The sequence below is a fragment of the Drosophila kikkawai genome, chromosome 3R (assembly GCF_030179895.1).
Source record: "Drosophila kikkawai strain 14028-0561.14 chromosome 3R, DkikHiC1v2, whole genome shotgun sequence".
Lineage (NCBI taxonomy): Eukaryota > Metazoa > Arthropoda > Insecta > Diptera > Drosophilidae > Drosophila > Drosophila kikkawai.
The window spans coordinates 34,579,446-34,597,253 of NC_091731.1; the positions used below are offsets into that span (position 1 = coordinate 34,579,446).

Below are 17,808 nucleotides of genomic sequence, written 5' to 3' on the forward strand. Positions count from 1 at the left end.
ATCCGCCTTTGACTTGTGCCAAATTATTTGCACATTTGCCGCCAGCCGAACATGGAGGAGCATGGATGTGGCGAATTATTTGTTAACTATTTTACAAATTGCTGTAGTTCTCTGAGCCCCTGTGTGTGGCCATTACTAACACATGAGCGCATAGTTTGGCTCTGACCGGCGCTAAAATTTTTTTGTAGGGCCGAATTTATTGAGCGTAAAATTTTGTGGGTATTCCGCCTGCTTTCGGTGAGTGTGTGCAAAACTAAAAATAAATATAAATATTTATTAGTCTGCAAAGAGTGGTGGTGGTCGCATCGCTTTGCATATATGCAAATGAGTGTGCCAAGATCTGGGGCCCGTCATTGACCCATTTCCTGGCCAAGGCATACTAGTTAATGTACTGGAAGCTGGAGGCCCAGCAATCAAATGATTCACTCGACCAGAGGAGAGTGCTTCTCGGAAATTGATTTGGGCAGGGAAGTTTAATGAAATATATTAGAGCATCCGGACACTGTTGAGATTTTTAAAAAATATATAAAAGCTGAGAGTTTATATATTTGTCATTTAAAATATATTTTCAGAATGTAACTATTCCCTTTCCCCATGATATATTATACCAAACTCCTAGCACTTAGTTAACTCTAAACCGGGCATAAACACACCCCATAAATGCTACAAAGATCGGGCCGTAAATTGATGTGGCACAATGTGGGCACAAATAAAAACGCAGTAAAGCAAATGCCCGGGGAAGATGTGACTCGCATTCCGCTGGGGTTAAACAATTCGGTTATTTACCTGCCTAAAAACAAATCCCCGTATAGAGAGATACGTGTATCTACGACTAGACAAGTGTCAGGCACCAGATAATCATTTCAGTTTACAACTTTTTTTCTTGTTCCTGCTGTTTGTTTGGCACAAAAAAAGTTTTTTGGAATACCCTCGACTCATTGTCGCGCCTGCTTTATGGGCGTAGCTATTGCCATTGAGGTTGTTGTTGCTGTTTGGGCCGTTGTTCCTTTTTATTGCGGCGTTTATATTTGTTGGCAGGAAATAGCTTTCGTGTGCTCACATTCGATAGATACAATCGCAACACGCAACAATTTGCACTTCTTTATGTTGCTGAACTTCAAACTTTGTTTGGGGGTCTCTCTCTCCTTTCCGATTCGGTCCTTTATTTATATAAACATATTTTACTTTTCATGCATGTGCGCACCTGTGCTCCCCCCTCACCCTTATTCCTGCTGCGGGTTTATCCGGCGCTATGTGTGATTTTATTTATTTCCGTCTGCACCTGCTCTTCCCCACCAGGCGAACTCCCAGAGCAAGGGTCCATAAAGATTTCCAGAATGCGGATACAAATCTGTGCCGGCGTATCTGAGAGATACGGCCTGCGGGGCAAGGCCAAGTTTAAAGACAGTTTCCCTTTTTATCCCCGGTTCGCATTTGGTTTCTGCAGATTTTATTACATTAAAGGATACTCGAGTTGGGCTTTGGGTCGTTGCCACTAACACCTCTCTTTTCGTGCCTGGAAAAATTATTGCAGGAAACTTTTATTGTTTATTTGTTATTTTCAGTCTGCTCTCTGCAGAGAGAACAGGGGTTAGCATTAAAGGTATCTCTTACCAATTTAAAAAGAAATATATAACATATAATATATATAACATATTGATATTTTCCTTAGAAAGTATATTTCATTCTTCCCATTCAAAGAGTAAATTAGACATTTCGTCTTTAATTTCATCTCCTCTACTTTTATAAACATTCTTATATACATTTCCAAATTTATATACCGAATACATGACGGCAGAAAGTAGTTATGTGGTCTTGACTTTACAGTCGTTTGATTAAATTTTGCTGTAACGAAGGAAAAGTTTTAATTAGAGGCAAAGATTCATTCGACGTTCTGCCTGGGTCATTGGTCTTGTGCTGTGCATATTAATTGGATTAAAAACAAGTTAATTAACATTGAAATCTGTGAGCGGTTGACCGAACCACAGGGCGGATGAGCAACGAGTTGCCAAGCTACAAGCCACTCATACGCCCTGTGGTCCCAGAGAAAATCCCCCTGTTCGCCCCACTACGGCTGCAGTTATAATCAGCTTAGCACAAGAGTGGGCTGCAGCAACATCAAGCGATGATTGCCCCAGACCCATCTGGCTACTTACATGTTTAAACAATATTTCTTAATTGAAATGCTGGAGGGCAAACCAACTAACATTAGCAGTGACAGCGTATAGCTCATGAGTCTGTTTCCACAAAACACCAAACCGTACCAGGGAATTGTCTGGTTCACTTTTGCCCCCTGAGTCCCCCCTCTCTTTCTGGCTGCAAGCGAGCTGAGCAGAAATTAATTACATTGAAGTCATTTATCAAGAAAGTTTATTTCTTGCAGTCGGAGCCGGCCAAAAAAGCCAAACTAAACCAAAACCAAACCAAACCAAAACGAACCTAGCCGAACAGAAATACAGCAGAGATACAGGGAGAAAAATAAGGTTTAAAGGGGAAGTCTCTAGATTTTAAAAATAAAGTATTATTATATAATTAAGTATTATGGAAAGTAAAAATATATAAATTGTAAAGCCTTCAAATTATATTTTTAAATAAATACATAGTTACCATTTAGCCTGAGATTTTTTCCAGTGTAGTTCCGAAACGGCAGCCCAGCTCAACCGCATCCCGTCAGTTGCTGTTTCCGTTACTTGGTCGTTGTTATGCTTATTTTTATTTATTTGCCCTGGCCCTGCCTATTGTTAGTGAGAAGTAAATCAATAAATGGCATTGGGCTTTTGGATTTGTTTCAGTTTCTTCTTTGCCGTTTTTATTTTTATATTTTCGTTCCGCTTTTTGTTTTTTTTTTACCCCGTTGAGCTGTGCAAAATAATTGCAAAAGTTTTGCCCAAGCTGGCAAATTGTTTGCTGCATTTTCGATTAGCAAAATGTCAATTTCAAATGAAAATAAAAAGAAACTACCAAAGCACTTGGCCAAATTGTCGTTAACTGGCAAATGCCACTACACAGAAGTTGGGTTTTTAGGGATGCCGGATGGCAAATACAGGACACTGGACAGTGGGCACTGGACCGGCCCCAAAGAGAGAGGTTATCGAGAGGACATCGAGGTCTCTGGCGACAAGCGGAGCCATTTTCAAAATTTGATTTCGTTCGAGCCAAAAATTGGCAATAGCCAGCGACCAGAAGCATCCGCCGCTGCTGCACACCCCAGCTTGGGAAAGGGATCGGCAGAGGCAGAGGAGTTCGGTGCGGGGTCAGGGGTCGCATCTACATGACAGCAATATCCATCACAAGGCTAAAGCTGCTGCTTCTACGCTCCATTCTGGCTTGACGATATACAAAAATTGGTTTAATCAACTGTGAAACAACTGCAGCAACGACACTAGCTGAAATAGCCAGGCACCAACGGCAGTAGCGACAAATGTCGGAACTTGGCCGGGCTATAACGTAGTAACGGGGCCATGAAGAGGGGGGGACAAGTGAATGCAGTGTCTATAAACAAGAATATAACGTTTGGAGTGAAATGAAAGAGGATTCTTGATACTCTTAAGTTGAATAAATTAGCAGAATAGAAAGCTAGAATCATCTCTAAGAAGTTTAAATTTAGCATCATTCCAGCAACTGAAGTATTCCAATTTTTGGTAGTTTTACAAAATTCTGGTGTGTAAAAATCAAATAAAGACAATATAAAAGACCTATAATATTATTATTTTGATCAAAGCTCTCCTGAAACTCCAACTACCCTGCCAACCTAATAGTTTTCGTTGCAATATTCAGCGTGAGCTGATGTCGCTGCGTGGGCGGCCATGTCGGGGCTATCACTATCGATATTCACTTTCCTTGTCAGTGCGCACCAACAACAGCATCAGGAGGAGCTCCGCCGCCATTGTGTGCCAATTTTAGTCCTTAGTTATTCCAATTTCTGGGCATGGACTATATATCGATTTATGGACTATTTGCAGACAGCCGCGGAATGGACGCCGCCGCCGATGGAGTACCGCCAGCGGCGCCAGCAGCGACAGCGACGACGGCCAACAGCGATCTGGACTTGGCGGCCCGTCGCCGGCTCTTCATCTCACAGCCCTCGACACTGGCGACGCGCCGCCAGCAGGCGGTTTGTGTGCGGCGTGCCCACAAGATGTACGGCAGCAGCAAGAATCCCAATGTCGTACTCGATGGCCTGAACATGACAGTGCCCAAGGGCTCCATGTGAGTGCATTTCTAGACTAAGACATATGGTTTTTGGTCACTTCCCCGGCTTTAACCTTTAAAATGTAACTTAATTTACTGAATTCGAATAATATTCATGGTAATCCAATTAAATGTGATCAGGGGATTTAGGGCCCACATGATTTCCAGCATTTTTCATAAATTTATGCATTTTTCCTCTGCTAATTAAGTATTTTCTTTTCCAAATTAAGCACGGAAATGTAATTTTATAATATGTAAATGTTGCGTTTCGCTTTCCCCAACTAAGCTTCCCCTCATTAGACTCTACCCAATGCTTAAAAACTAATGTGTGGGTACAAAAAACACCAGGGAAAAAATATCATACACGGTACTATATAGATACACACAACAAACCAGGGAACCGTGATGACAAAATCCAAAATCGAATATGCAAATTTCCCTTAGAGCGTGCGGGATATTGAAATTGAAATTGGAATTGGTACGGGGATTTCTGGGGGGCGGGAGGGAAGCTCTAACGAAATGCAAATGCAGTTTCCGAGATGGATTGAGTGGGATCATTGTTGTTGCTGCCGCCGTTTGTTTAAGTGCTGTGTGAATGGCCGCGAAATGTTAGTGACCGCAATTAGCACTCGGCATTCGATGGAGGAGCGAGCTGGCGGCAAATGAGGCAGCAAAGCGCCGAAGACGATGAGCCGCAAGTCGACAGACGGTAACTGGGTCAATGTCAGCGCTTGAAAAACTGCCAAATTAACAGAGGCAACAAACAAAAAAATGAAGAAAAACAACAACAAAAGACCAGGCAGCATCCATTGAAATGGAAACCAGTTTTATCTTAGCCAAGACTGAAACCAGGCACAGGTGATCAACAGAGTTGCCAGACAGGCAACTACTACCTGTTGAAGTACCTGTTATAAGTGATTTATTACAAGGCCCAAGCAGGAATTCTAATAAAAACTATTATAAATGTGTTTTTTGTTGATGATTGATTTATTTAGCGTTTGAGTGTTTCTGAGGATTGTTCATAAAACTTGTAGATAATGGGGATAGTCACACTTTTCTCTTTGAAATGTATTATAAAGGAAACTATAAGCAGTTTGAAGAACTTGAGGCCATGTTAATAATTTCTTTGATAATAATAGTAGTAAATAGTAAATTATATAGTATATAGACCCACATTTAATTAAAAACGTTCCAATATTTAAATATTTTACTTACCAATTCACACCTTTTACACTCATCTCAGGTTCTATGAAAACAGTAACCCCCCACAGCTTATCATAGTTTCTAGCAACTAACTTGTATCCACACAAAATCCAGGTAAAAACCTTTTCAGCCACAAAATCGCGGCGGGAGGGGCTATTGCCTGGCCGTAATATAACAGCCGCCTTGACGTGGGTGTTTGTTTTGGCCATTTAGCGAGACATTTCACACGGCCTGAACGACTGACTGACTGACTGACTGTCACACTTGAAAATCTGCGAAAAACCAACAACAGTACCACAAACAAAAGAGGCGCAGCTGAAACGGTGCAAAAAAAAAAGGAAAAAAGAAATACAAAACTGAAACACCAAAATGAAGAAAGAAAAACTGTCAGCAGGGCGTTAGTGTGAACAAGAAGATTTAGCACAAAATATGTCGCCCGCTCTCACACTCCGCAGTTGAGGACTACGGCCTCAGGGCTCGGGACTCCGGACTGCGGACCCGGGACTTTCGGTTCCGTTTCCACTTCCTCGCCTGATTCCCTTAGCTTTTGGGCCAGGCTGTCAGTCAGCAGGCCCAAAAAGGCTGAGTCTGTTACACAAAAGAAAAAGATGCTTAAGAGTCTTAATTTTAACTAAAAAAGTACATTTAATTGGCATGGAAATGTTACTATAAATATTATTTAAAAACAAATTCATTAACAACTTTTGTTTAATAATGTAAGACAAAATAGTCTATATTTTTTCACTGTGCATACAAAAATTGGTAGAAAAAAATTCGAGAAGATTTGTGTTTTTGTTGTCGCCCAAAACTTTGAGCCGCTTTGGTAGGCGCGGCACAGACAGTCTCCCCTCTTTTTTTCTTTTTTTTGGGCTGACTGACATTTGTTTTGTTGAATTTCTTTGTTGTTGTGGGTAGGCAGAGGGGCTGGGTGGAAGCGGGTGGTGCGGTAGCTGTGGGTGGTTATGAGCCTTTGGCCATCATTCGGATGCCTGTCTGCCTCCGTGATAAATAATTGTGTTTTTCTTGCTTTATTTGCAATGAATTATAGTTATTTTTTCAGCAGCAGCAGCAGAAATCATATATATGTATAGACAAACAAGACAAGTGTAGACAACAATGAACACTTGAAGTGATGTTTGTGGTCTGGGCCAGAGTGTTTGCAAATAAATCACGCCATTGATGCATAAATAAAGCGCAGAAATTACGCGGTCTCTGCAGCGCCTGGATTTATGGCCATCGGAGTGTATTTGATTTGGCGGATTGAAAAGTCGCGCATCGGTTGGATAAATTGAATTGCGAAAATGGGGTTTTATTTGCAAATGGCAGCCAAATAAAAACGAGAAAGAAAAAGATTCAACTGACAGCCTGGCCAGCTGACGAATTAATTTTGACCAATTGTGCTTTTTAAGGTTTTAGTGAAATAATACAAAAATGTTTGGGATTAAAAGCTAATTTCTGTTGATAACTAAAAAGTTTTATGGACAAAATATCAATGTGTAGAAGGTTTTTACTAATATCCCAAAATCCCTTGCTAAATTGCTATTTAAATCCTCTAGTTAATAACAGTAACTATAATCACCCATCACTGACCCCAAAGTTCATTGAGGTTTTACATCGAGTTCTACTGAATAAGCCTGGCCATTCGGCTGCTTAATTTGCTGATGATTTCATAATCCACTTCCTCGCCCTGAGCCATTTCCGCTTTCAATTACTTACAGACAAAGTGGCTTTCTTTAAGGCCTCGCTGCCAACAAGTTGATCAACTAATTGCATTGTGTCTCGTGCGAGTAATTAAATGTTTTATGTCTCTGACCCCAAAAACGAAATATCCCTCGAACGACCACAGCAGCAAATAAAACCGCAACACAGACATACACATTTTCTTCAAACTCCAATTTCCACTTCAACCTCAACCCGCTCCCCATTCCACTTGTTGCTGATGACCACAGGCTGAAGTCTTTCTTAGCCCTAAGTGGAAGGCAAAGGCAACACGGCCTTGTGGTCATCGTCTAGCAGATCGGGCAAATGGAGAGTCAAAAATATAAAAAGCCTTCATTTTGTTGATCTGAAAATATATAAGAAAATTATTAAAATTAATTACAATTATTTACATATTTATTGATGTTGTTAATTTTAATGTACTACTTTTCAAACTAAAAAATATCTATTTAGATTGTAAACGTGTAAGTTAAAGCTTACATCTCTGATTAGAAATGTGTAAATATAATGTTACATGAACATTTAATAGATTTATTAAAGGATTAAAAGCAAGGCTGTGTCCTGTAATACCAAAGCTGTGTTACATTTTTTTTTTCGGAAGCTTTGCAGGTGCTGATGTTGCTGCCAGTGAAAACAACTGCAACGCAGCAACATCAACAAAAACAACAACGGCAAGGACAATAACAATGGCTGCCCGTTGCCGCCATTATTTTGACATACGAGAGAACCTGAGCCTGGGCGGGTAGAGCCAGAGAGAACGAGAACGAGAGGCCAGGGCCAGGCCGACCGGCGGTTCGGAACAATGGAGGACACGGCGATGTTTGGGCGGGTTCCCTGCTCTCAGGACCCAGGACCAAAGGCATTACAATGCTGGAGGCTCTGGGGAGCGGGGGGAAATGGGGGTAACGGCGGGAAACATGGGCAACATGAAGAAACATAATGGCTGCTTACAATTTGTGAACGAGCATAATGCGAACATTACATCCGCGCCATTGTTCTTGGCCAGCAGGGGCGGGGTGATGGGTCAGTCAGGGCGGCGGTGCGGGGAAAAAGAGAGCTTTGGGGGGTAGGCTGGGTGGCTCAAATTAAATTAAAGCTGTTTAGTTGTAATTGGTCGTTGAGAGGGGTCCAGACAGTAAGAGGGCTTTGCGCCCGCCTCTCGACTGGAAGTGACCCTTTTTCTGGGTCCTTGATGCCGTCGAAATTCGGCTGTGCGTCTCTCCTTTTTTGCACTTTATTGCACCCACCACGAAAATGGTGAATTAATGGACCATGAGTAACGCTAAATTGAGTTCGGACCGAGACACACACACACACATAATAAACTCGGGCAGGCCAGAGTCTGTGATTTTTAATCTTGGCCAGCCGCTTTTAATTGATTGCAAATTGTTATTGAATTATTCAATACAAAGTCAGGGCCAAGGCTGAAGTTAAGTGTTGGCCATTTCGCTGGCCATTTTAATAAGGTTATAATTATTTTGTTGGGATGTTGCGTATGGGTAAAGGCCTGACATTAATTGTCGCTTTGCTCTCTGTCTCTTGGTACATAAATATCAGGCCTTAAATGTGGCAAATGTGCGTGCGTAATGAATACTTGCCCTCAAAGTAATAAGATTCGTAGCTGATACTTGACTTGGCCTCAAGAAATAATAGGTGCTTAACCGCAGCCAAAAAGGGGCCAAGGAAAGGTGTAAAAGCAAATAAATATTACAGAAATTCTTTGTTAATTTAGCAATCAAAAGTGTTAAGAGTTGAACAAAATGAATGTAATAAAATTGAGTAGCTCATAGTGATTTATACATGTGTTTCTGTCACAGACAAAGCTTAAATGTTATTTAATTAAAATCACTTTAAAATTTTTCTTAATTAAACACTCAATAAATCCTTTTCAATAACACAGACTTAACAACAAGTGCCTAACATACACAAATGAACTAAGAGCCTGCTCACCTCTGGCTCTGGCCTCTGGCTAAGCCTGCCTCTATGGATATAAGCTTATTTATTGCAGACTATATATAAATGATATCATAAAGTGCCTTCACGTGCTCTGGCCTGTTTGTAATACATATCTCTCACTCGACTCTGAAGTCGGTAGTTATTTGAGGTCAATAGCAAAATCATTAGCCCCTAATTACAGCTCGATTTATGCATAAACAAGTTCACATTTAATGCACCGACTCGGTCGCAGTGGCCATCATGACATGTGGTCATTAGGCCGCACAAAACCTGCCAATCAATAGTTTGTTTAGCCTCATTGTTGATGACAGCGAAACGCCTTTTCAATTTCAACAGTATTTGCGTAAGAAATTGCTCTGCCTGGAAAATAATCAGGGCAGTGTCTGCTGGTGGAAGTGGTGGTGATGGTGCGTCAATCAAATTATTATTTCAGTGCTGACCGCTGATGTGATTTTCCTCCCCCCTGGAAATTACAATTCCACCCGCTTGGTGTTAGGCATTAGTAAATTATTGAATGCCTTTCAATGGCAACTCATACGCCCTGTTGGCCAGGCAATCGATGACCGCCCGCTTGACTTTAGCCAGTTACAATGATTCCCTCTGTATGCTCTCCGATTTGCGTGTGTGCCTACGATTTATCCAATATAAACAAGCCCGGAGTGGAGCATGCACGGAAATAATAATAACGAAGGAACCAAGTTGAAAATCGTGATTTTTACAATTATTTAAATTATTTAAAGATATGAATTATTAGAGAGTTGAAAAGTATATTTAATCCTCTAAGAAATACTATTTATTTTTTTATTATTTCTTATTTCGGGTATTATCTTTTCATTTTCTTTCTGTGCATGTCATTTGTGAGCTTAATTTGAAGTTCAAGTCTCTGAGAGGGTACGTCAAATCGTTTAGCCTTACCTTTACTGGCCTGGCAATCATATTGCTTTTAGTAATTTGTGTTTTGCCACTGGTGTCGTTGACGTGTTCTGTCCTTGAGATATTGTTGGGCCAAATTAACCTAATGAATGGATATCATTTACCAAGTGGAGTGGAGTGGCGCTTGTGGAAACTTCACAATTAAAATTATTAAACCCTTTTCCAATGAAAAACTTAATCTTGACTGACAGCTTCTGGCTGCTGGAAAACCAATTACTTCTTCGCTTAATTCTTGAAAAATATTCAAAAGGCAAACAAAAGTCCCAAAGTGTGTAGCCGGGCTTAGTCCCATCGACCCAGACCACAACCATAGGCTTCATGCCTATTAAAAAGCGGAAATTAAAATCTTTATGGCAAATGATTAACCAATAAGGAAGAAGCAACAGAAAAGGGACAGCCAAAGTGGAAATCGGAGAGGAGCTAGGAATTTTTAAGGTGGTGCACTTGAACAAGAATATAACTAAAATTTTATTTTAATTTTACAAATTTAGTTGAAGTTTACCTAGAATCACCAAAAGATATAGCTCTCTCTCTTAATGAAAACCTAAAGAGAAAAAGATAAATGTCTTTAAAATTTGTGGGAATCGAGCCAGTGTGGCAACTCGATAAGTTTTATCGCCCACATTTTTCAAACAACCGGGCTGTTAAAGTTACGATCCTGCCAAATCGCTAATATGCGATAGGACCTAAAAAAAGACCACAAAAATTCGCGAACAGGATTTTTGCAAGCCACGGTCACATTGGATCCCCTCACTTCCGTTCTCTTTCTCACAAGGCGTCCCCGAGTTCGGATTAATTTTTGTCGATCCTAAATCCGCAAGCATCGTGTCGATCCGACAGTATTTGTTAAAGCGAATCATACCCATATTAAGTAAATTTAGTGCTCTAACGTATATTGGTAAGCTTGTGTGAATAATCGATCGCCGGAGTGCTAATTTTGCCTTTTCAAAACAGCGTCAGCCGTATCGGCAGAGTCGTCCAAGCGACCGGCATTGTTTTTGCCAGCAATTGCCCACCACGTGAGGTGGCAGTCATTTGTGGCATTCATCGTTGGCATTGTCTGTGGCTTCTCAGCGGGATCAACGCCACGTGTCATCGGAGCATTCGCACGCACAGCGTGGGGCTGCGCTTCCCATTTCGGCGGCCATACACGTGCCGATTGCGGTGATCCTCGATTTGGATTTTCTTTACCGCCTCGCTCACGTGCCACCGTTCCCTCACACGGCGCGCATATTGGATCGCCGTTCCCTCACACGGTGCACATATTGGATCACCGTGCTTTTCTTCGGCGCACCTATTGGATCGCCGTGTGTCTTTTTCGTGGCCACATCGTTCTTTGCCACATCGCCGTGCATCTTTGCCACATCGCGTGCGCTCTGCCGCATCCACACCTTGGCGGGCTGGTCTCGTTCCGCTCACGCCTCACGCAAGGGATTGCGGCCATCCCTGTCGCACATAGTGCGTGTCATCTTCATCAGCGCGAACGACGGAAGTAGCATTACATATCCGTATTGAGAGCTGGTGGCTGATCCGGCCCACACTCTGCTCCAGGAGCGGATAAACATGAATGATAGTGTCTAAAATATAATTAATTTTGCATATAGGAGCTTTTGATTTAAGAATTCGTACTTATAAACCTTTTCGGTCGTAATTTAGCAATTTTTTTTTGGGAGATTTGGCAATTATAATATCGTTTTGTCCCTCAAATAACTTAAAACACATACAGCTACACATCACCAGTCATCAGGCCTGCTGACGTCGATGGAGAAAGCGTGAGTACGGCCTAGCCGCAAAACAACAAAATAAAACTGAACCCATCCTTATAATTTCGCCAAGACTTCTGAAATAGTTTGCACATCTTAATTAATTAATTGATTCAAAAGAATATTAATAAGTTAATCTATTTAATGTAAAGTAAAAAAGGAAAAAGCGTTCTTTCTTATCTTAAATTTTATTTCCTTTCATTGGATCTAAAACAAACTGACTCGATAAGAGGTCTCGTAACGTAAATAACGTAAACTTAGGCTTAAGGATTAGATTTAGGAAAATGTCTTTCAATATTATCTCAGCCTGCAATTATATGACTTTGAAAATGAACTAATTTGATATCTTGTTGGGCACCTAAGGGGATGTAGAGCATTGGTTGTATAAGGGTGGAGCCTGAATGGACTTCACAGGTTGGGAGGGTTTAGATTGAGGCCAATAACATCGGAGCCTCATCTTCAATAGGTACACTTCATTCGTCTGATTCATATTATTTACCATATCCCCAGCTAGAGTATCTCTGTCTACAATATTAGTTATGTAGCACCATTGTTCATGTCAACACAAAACCCACGCCCATTTTCCCTGAGCCTGCCGAGCAGAAAAAGTAGACAGAGCGTGTTGAGGTGGACAACGCTCGGTGAGTGTGTTTGTTACATAATTAATTGGCGCCCAAACGTTAAGGCCAGCCCGATGCCTGATTAGGCACCTGTCGTTTGACAGCCGAGCTTCCCGTTAATATTCAAACCATCCACTTCTAGTTTCCGTTTAGTATTTCAAATTCTGTCCTGGAATTGATGGCATCTGGATAGGTTCGGAGCCATACCGGAGGAAATGTAATACTTTTAACTGTTTTTTTTCTATCAGTTCGGTAATAATCGAACATTATAGTTAAAAGAACATTCCAATTTGAGTAATTGATTCCTTGGAATTATAGTTCTGATTCAAAGTCGGTTCTATACCAGGATTTCAATATTCAAACACTACCTTCTTATCAGTTAGGATCGAGATTTTATCTGGCTGGATAGATTCGGCTAGTTACTCTTCTAATTGGTAAGACAAAATAAATTGATATTTATTTTACTACCCTTTATTTACATTCCGTTTACAACATTTGTACCTATTGAATGACACAACCAATTGCTATACTACCCAGGGTAAGACCTAAACTGCATTTCTCATTTATCGTATATCGTATTCATCTCGAACGACCAGTTTGTTTTCGTTATATCGTATCTTATCTTATCTTACCGTATCTCATTTCGTTTTTTTGTTTTATATTTCGAAAAGCGTCAAAAATGTTGACACACAGCAATGAAAATTTAGTAGATCTTCAGACTGATGAGTCTGCAAATTGCATCATCTGCAACGGACCAGTGTGTAATCTGGATTTACTTGAAGCCCGTTGCAAGCATTCTTTCCACAAGCTTTGCCTTGACAATTATAGCAAGAACAACGACAAATGCCCCAGGTGTGGCCAAACTTTCTCTCAACCCGAGGTAGGACCTCATTCGGCTCCTCTTAGTAGATCTCAGGGACACAAGGTACAGACACGTTCAGCGTCGCGAAATGCGGCAAAGCAAAACGGTGGTTCTGAGCAAAATTCACTGCAGGAAATTCGTAGCGAGGGTAACTCAGACTCGAGGGTGGTAACGGAAGATCACGTGGAAAAATTGATTCAGAAGTCAATGCAGACCTTCCAAGCTAACATGCTACAGTCAGTTACAGAACAAATAACTTTGGCGTTCACACAATTGAATAGGTCCACATTTGCCAATAATGGACAAGGTGAGCCGCAGCGAGATTTCAGTCGAGACGGTTCCGATGCCAACTCAGATCGAAACAACATTCAACAGGCTAGGAATTCACCAGATTTTCGCAGTGATCGAAGTGATCTCTCTCTGGATCGACCAGACAGAATTTCGAATATTATATCCAATTGGCGTATTAAATTTAGTGGTTCAGCTAACGACATTGCTATAGAAGATTTTATTTACCGTGTCAATTGCCTCACTTCACAATGCCTGAACGGCAACTTTGAACTTCTCTCCCATTTTGCTAACTTACTGTTCGCAGGCCCTGCATTAGCCTTTTACTGGCGCGTTCATAGATCGGCAGATAACATGAATTGGAACTTGCTTTGCAGGCGTTTAAAGGAAAGATATCAAGATCAGAGATCTGATCGTGAGATTAAATGTGCCATGCGTAGACGCAAACAGGGTAACACGGAAAATTTTGATGACTTTTTGGATGCAATGCTTTCCATCGCAGATTCCCTTCGTGAACCAATGCAGGACAGTGAAATTGCGGTAGAAGTTCGTCATAATCTCAGACCGGAGATCAAGCACGAATTATTGCACATTGACACCCCAAACTTAGCAACATTGCGAAAGGAGTGTCACAGGCACGAAGAATTCTTTCTTAACACCCGAATGAAGCCCATTCAACGTTCGAACCCAAGCAAGCGTTTCGTTAACGCAATTCTGCAGGAAGAAGATTCAGAATCTCAGTCGGAGGAAGAACGTGAGGTCGAGGATGAAATTTGTGTAGTTAAGACGGCTGAGAAAATTAAGTGCTGGAACTGTGAGGAAACAGGCCACAGTTACCACAATTGCCTTAAACCTCGTCGTATTTTTTGTTATGGTTGTGGAACACCGGAGGTGTATAAGCCCAACTGTGCAAAATGTAATTCGGTTTCGGAAAACCCCAAGAAGGACATTCGTTACGCGAAGAAAACGGATGTCCGCCGCTAGCTTCGAAAATACCAACAGAACCAGATTTTGTGGCAAATGATGTTCATTCCATTTTGCCTACCTTTCAACCAGACATATCAGAAACCAAACCTTTTAACCCATACCATTTGCGGGTACAGGAGTACGCAAAGCGTAAATCCCAAATTTTGCAAGCTAATCCTGTTTATCGTCGCAAACAGCGATCTTCACGGCGAATTCGTAAATTTTGGACTCGTAAGCGATCATTAAATCGTTTTATGATTTCCTCAATCGCACAAAACAAAAGCGATATTCGGCCTTTTACAAACATAGAAATATTTGGTCAACCGTATTTAGCTCTCTTGGACAGTGGCGCCAACAAAAGCGTTATAGGTGGTGAGCTAGCAAAACAAATAATTTCAGCTAAGCCGTTTAATAAATTTAAATCGGTAGTGAGAACCGCTGATGGGCAATCGCAATATGTTGCAGGCACGATACACATTCCCCTGACTTATAACTCAATTAGTGACAACTTTGAATTCCTGATAGTACCTTCGATAAAGCATGAAGTTATATGCGGAATGGATTTTTGGCAAAATTTTGGCATTTCGATCAAGCAAACAGTTGCGATCAACGAAATTAACTGTGAACCGGAAGAACACTCGAATAATGTGAGATTGTCCGATTTACAAAAATCAAAATTGCAGAAAGTAATAGACTTTTTTCCATCATTCGAGAACGAGGGCTTAGGATTAACTAGGTTGTTAGAGCACAATATCGACACATCCAATGCAAAGGCAATAAAGCAACGATTCTATCCACTTTCACCAGCTAAAGAAAAACTTTTATGTGAAGAAATCGACCGCATGATTAAAATGGATGTCATCGAAGAGGCTCCTTCATCGCCTTGGTCTTCTCCAGTTATCTTGCACATCAAGCCTGGCAAGGTACGATTTTGTCTCGATGCAAGGAAATTGAATGCAGTCACGGTGAAGGACGCATACCCCATCCCTATAATGGATGGATTGCTGAGTCGACTTCCACCCGTACACTGCATATCCAAAATTGACCTCAAAGATGCCTTTTGGCAGATCTGTTTAGATCAAGAATCTCGTGCCAAAACTGCTTTTACCGTTCCGAATCGTCCGCTATATCAATTCAAGAGGATGCCTTTTGGATTGTCAAACGCTCCACAAACCATGTGCCGATTAATGGACTTGGTTATTCCCTATCAATTAAAATCGCATGTGTTAGTCTACCTCGATGACCTGCTTGTTTTGTCAAACAACTTCGAAGAACATCTTCTGCATTTATCCGAAGTAGCTACCCAATTGCGTAAGGCTGGATTAACAATAAACGTTCAGAAAAGTCAATTCTGCCTGAAAACTGTAGACTACCTTGGTTACCTGGTGGGTGAAGGTACTCTTCAAATAAATCCAAACAAAATCGCAGCCGTGAGCGAATTTCCGGTTCCGAAGACCCAAAAACAGCTCCGAAGATTTCTTGGTATGACTGGTTGGTACCAGCGGTTCATATCCAACTATTCCACAGTCATTTTCCATCTGACGGAACAACTACGTGGCAAAACACTAAGTTGGAACGATAATGCCCAAGAAGCTTTCGAAAACATCAAGGCCAAGTTATGCTCTGCTCCTTGCCTTGTTCATCCCAATTACGACAAACCATTCATTTTGCAGTGTGATGCTTCACTACATGGAGTGGGTGCAGTTCTAGCTCAATGCGACGATTCCGGTTGTGAGCGTCCCATAGCGTTCATGTCCAAAAAGCTAAACAAAGCCCAGCGTAACTATACAGTTACGGAACTCGAATGCATGGCTGTAGTGTTAGCAATTAAAAAGTTCAGAATGTACATTGACGGTCATAGCTTTAAGGTAGTAACCGATCACTCAAGTCTTCGATGGCTAATGAACCAATCGGATCTAAGCGGTAGATTGGCAAGATGGGCTATCAAGCTACAGGGTTTTTCTTTCCAAATCGAACATCGCAAAGGAACCGAAAATGTGGTGGCAGATGCTTTGTCTCGATCGTTCGAAGAGATTGACATCTCTGCAATAGACCTTGAAATTTATCCCGAAATTGACCTATCATCAAGCGCTTTTCAATCGGAAGAGTACTCCGCTCTCAGAGACAAATTCAAATCTCTAAAATCACCGGATTTCAAAGTCATAGATGAGTTCATCTATCATCGTGCAACGTTCCCCAATTCTTATGACGTTTCACCAGACGATTGCTGGAAACTTTTCGTTCCTGAGTCGTTGCGTCAAAGTGTAATTAGTTCGGCTCACGACCAACCAACATCTGCTCATTGTGGAATGGCCAAATGCCTAGAGCGTATCAGACGACGTTTCTATTGGCCAAACATGGTTATCAACGTTCGTGATTACATTCGAAATTGCGAAACATGCCAGACCACAAAATATCCTACCCATTCTTTAAAACCACCAATGGGAGCACAAGTGCAAAGTGAAAGGATATTCCAAAGACTTTATCTCGATTTTATAGGGCCATTTCCGCGCTCCAAGTCCGGCAATATTGGAATATTGATTATTCTTGATCACTTTTCCAAATTCACCTTTCTAAAAGCAGTGAAAAAGTTTACGGCTAAAGTGGTCATCAATATATTGCGCGATGAAATATTTTCATGCTTTGGTGTACCCGAAACAGTCGTCAGTGATAACGGAACTCAATTTAAAAGCCGTGATTTCTCTGACTTCCTTTCGAAATATGGCGTTCGTCATATGTTTACTGGTGCCTATGCTCCACAATCCAACAGTGCTGAGAGAGTCAACCGTTCAATCAATGCTGCTTTAAGAGCATATATTCGCACCGACCAACGCGAATGGGACACATTTCTCAGTAGCATCAACTGCTCTCTTCGTAACTCGATTCACCAATCCATCGGTTTATCGCCTTATCATGTTGTTTTTGGTCAACACATGATATCCCACGGTCATGACTACAAACTGCTGCGTAAACTAAACCTTCTTGCAGAAGGCGAAGTAAGCCTGACAAAAACTGACGAATTCCAAAGGATTCGTTCTAACATCGGCAAACATTTGAATAAGGCTTACGAGGCAAACCAAAAGTCTTACAATCTTCGAACAAGACCCCGTTCTTTTGAGGTTGGCCAAGAAGTAGTCAAAAGGAATTTTGTACTTAGCAACGCAGCAAAGGATTTTAATGCGAAACTCGCTCCTGTAGGTATCAAGGCCCGAGTGAAGGCAAGAATTGGACAGTCAATTTACCTCTTAGAGGACATGAACGGAAAGGAACTGGGTAGATTTCATGCCAAGGATATCTGGTGATTGCT

At 41.3% G+C, this 17,808-nt stretch overlaps 1 protein-coding gene across 2 annotated transcripts in view; it reads left to right on the plus strand.

Annotated features, from left to right (window-relative positions):
- The window catches only part of osy (ABC transporter oskyddad), a 55,581-nt gene that overhangs the window by 9,559 nt on the left and 28,214 nt on the right, over positions 1–17,808 (plus strand). Inside the window, exons 1-2 of one of the 2 annotated variants that reach the window (XM_070286588.1) lie at positions 3,422–3,660; positions 3,722–4,209. In XM_070286588.1, coding sequence (XP_070142689.1) covers positions 3,929–4,209 — 281 coding nt within the window. In that variant the 5' untranslated portion in view covers positions 3,422–3,660; positions 3,722–3,928. Of the gene's footprint in view, positions 1–3,421; positions 3,661–3,721; positions 4,210–17,808 lie in introns of those variants that run through there. The other variant, XM_017163211.3, reaches the window with a different exon arrangement.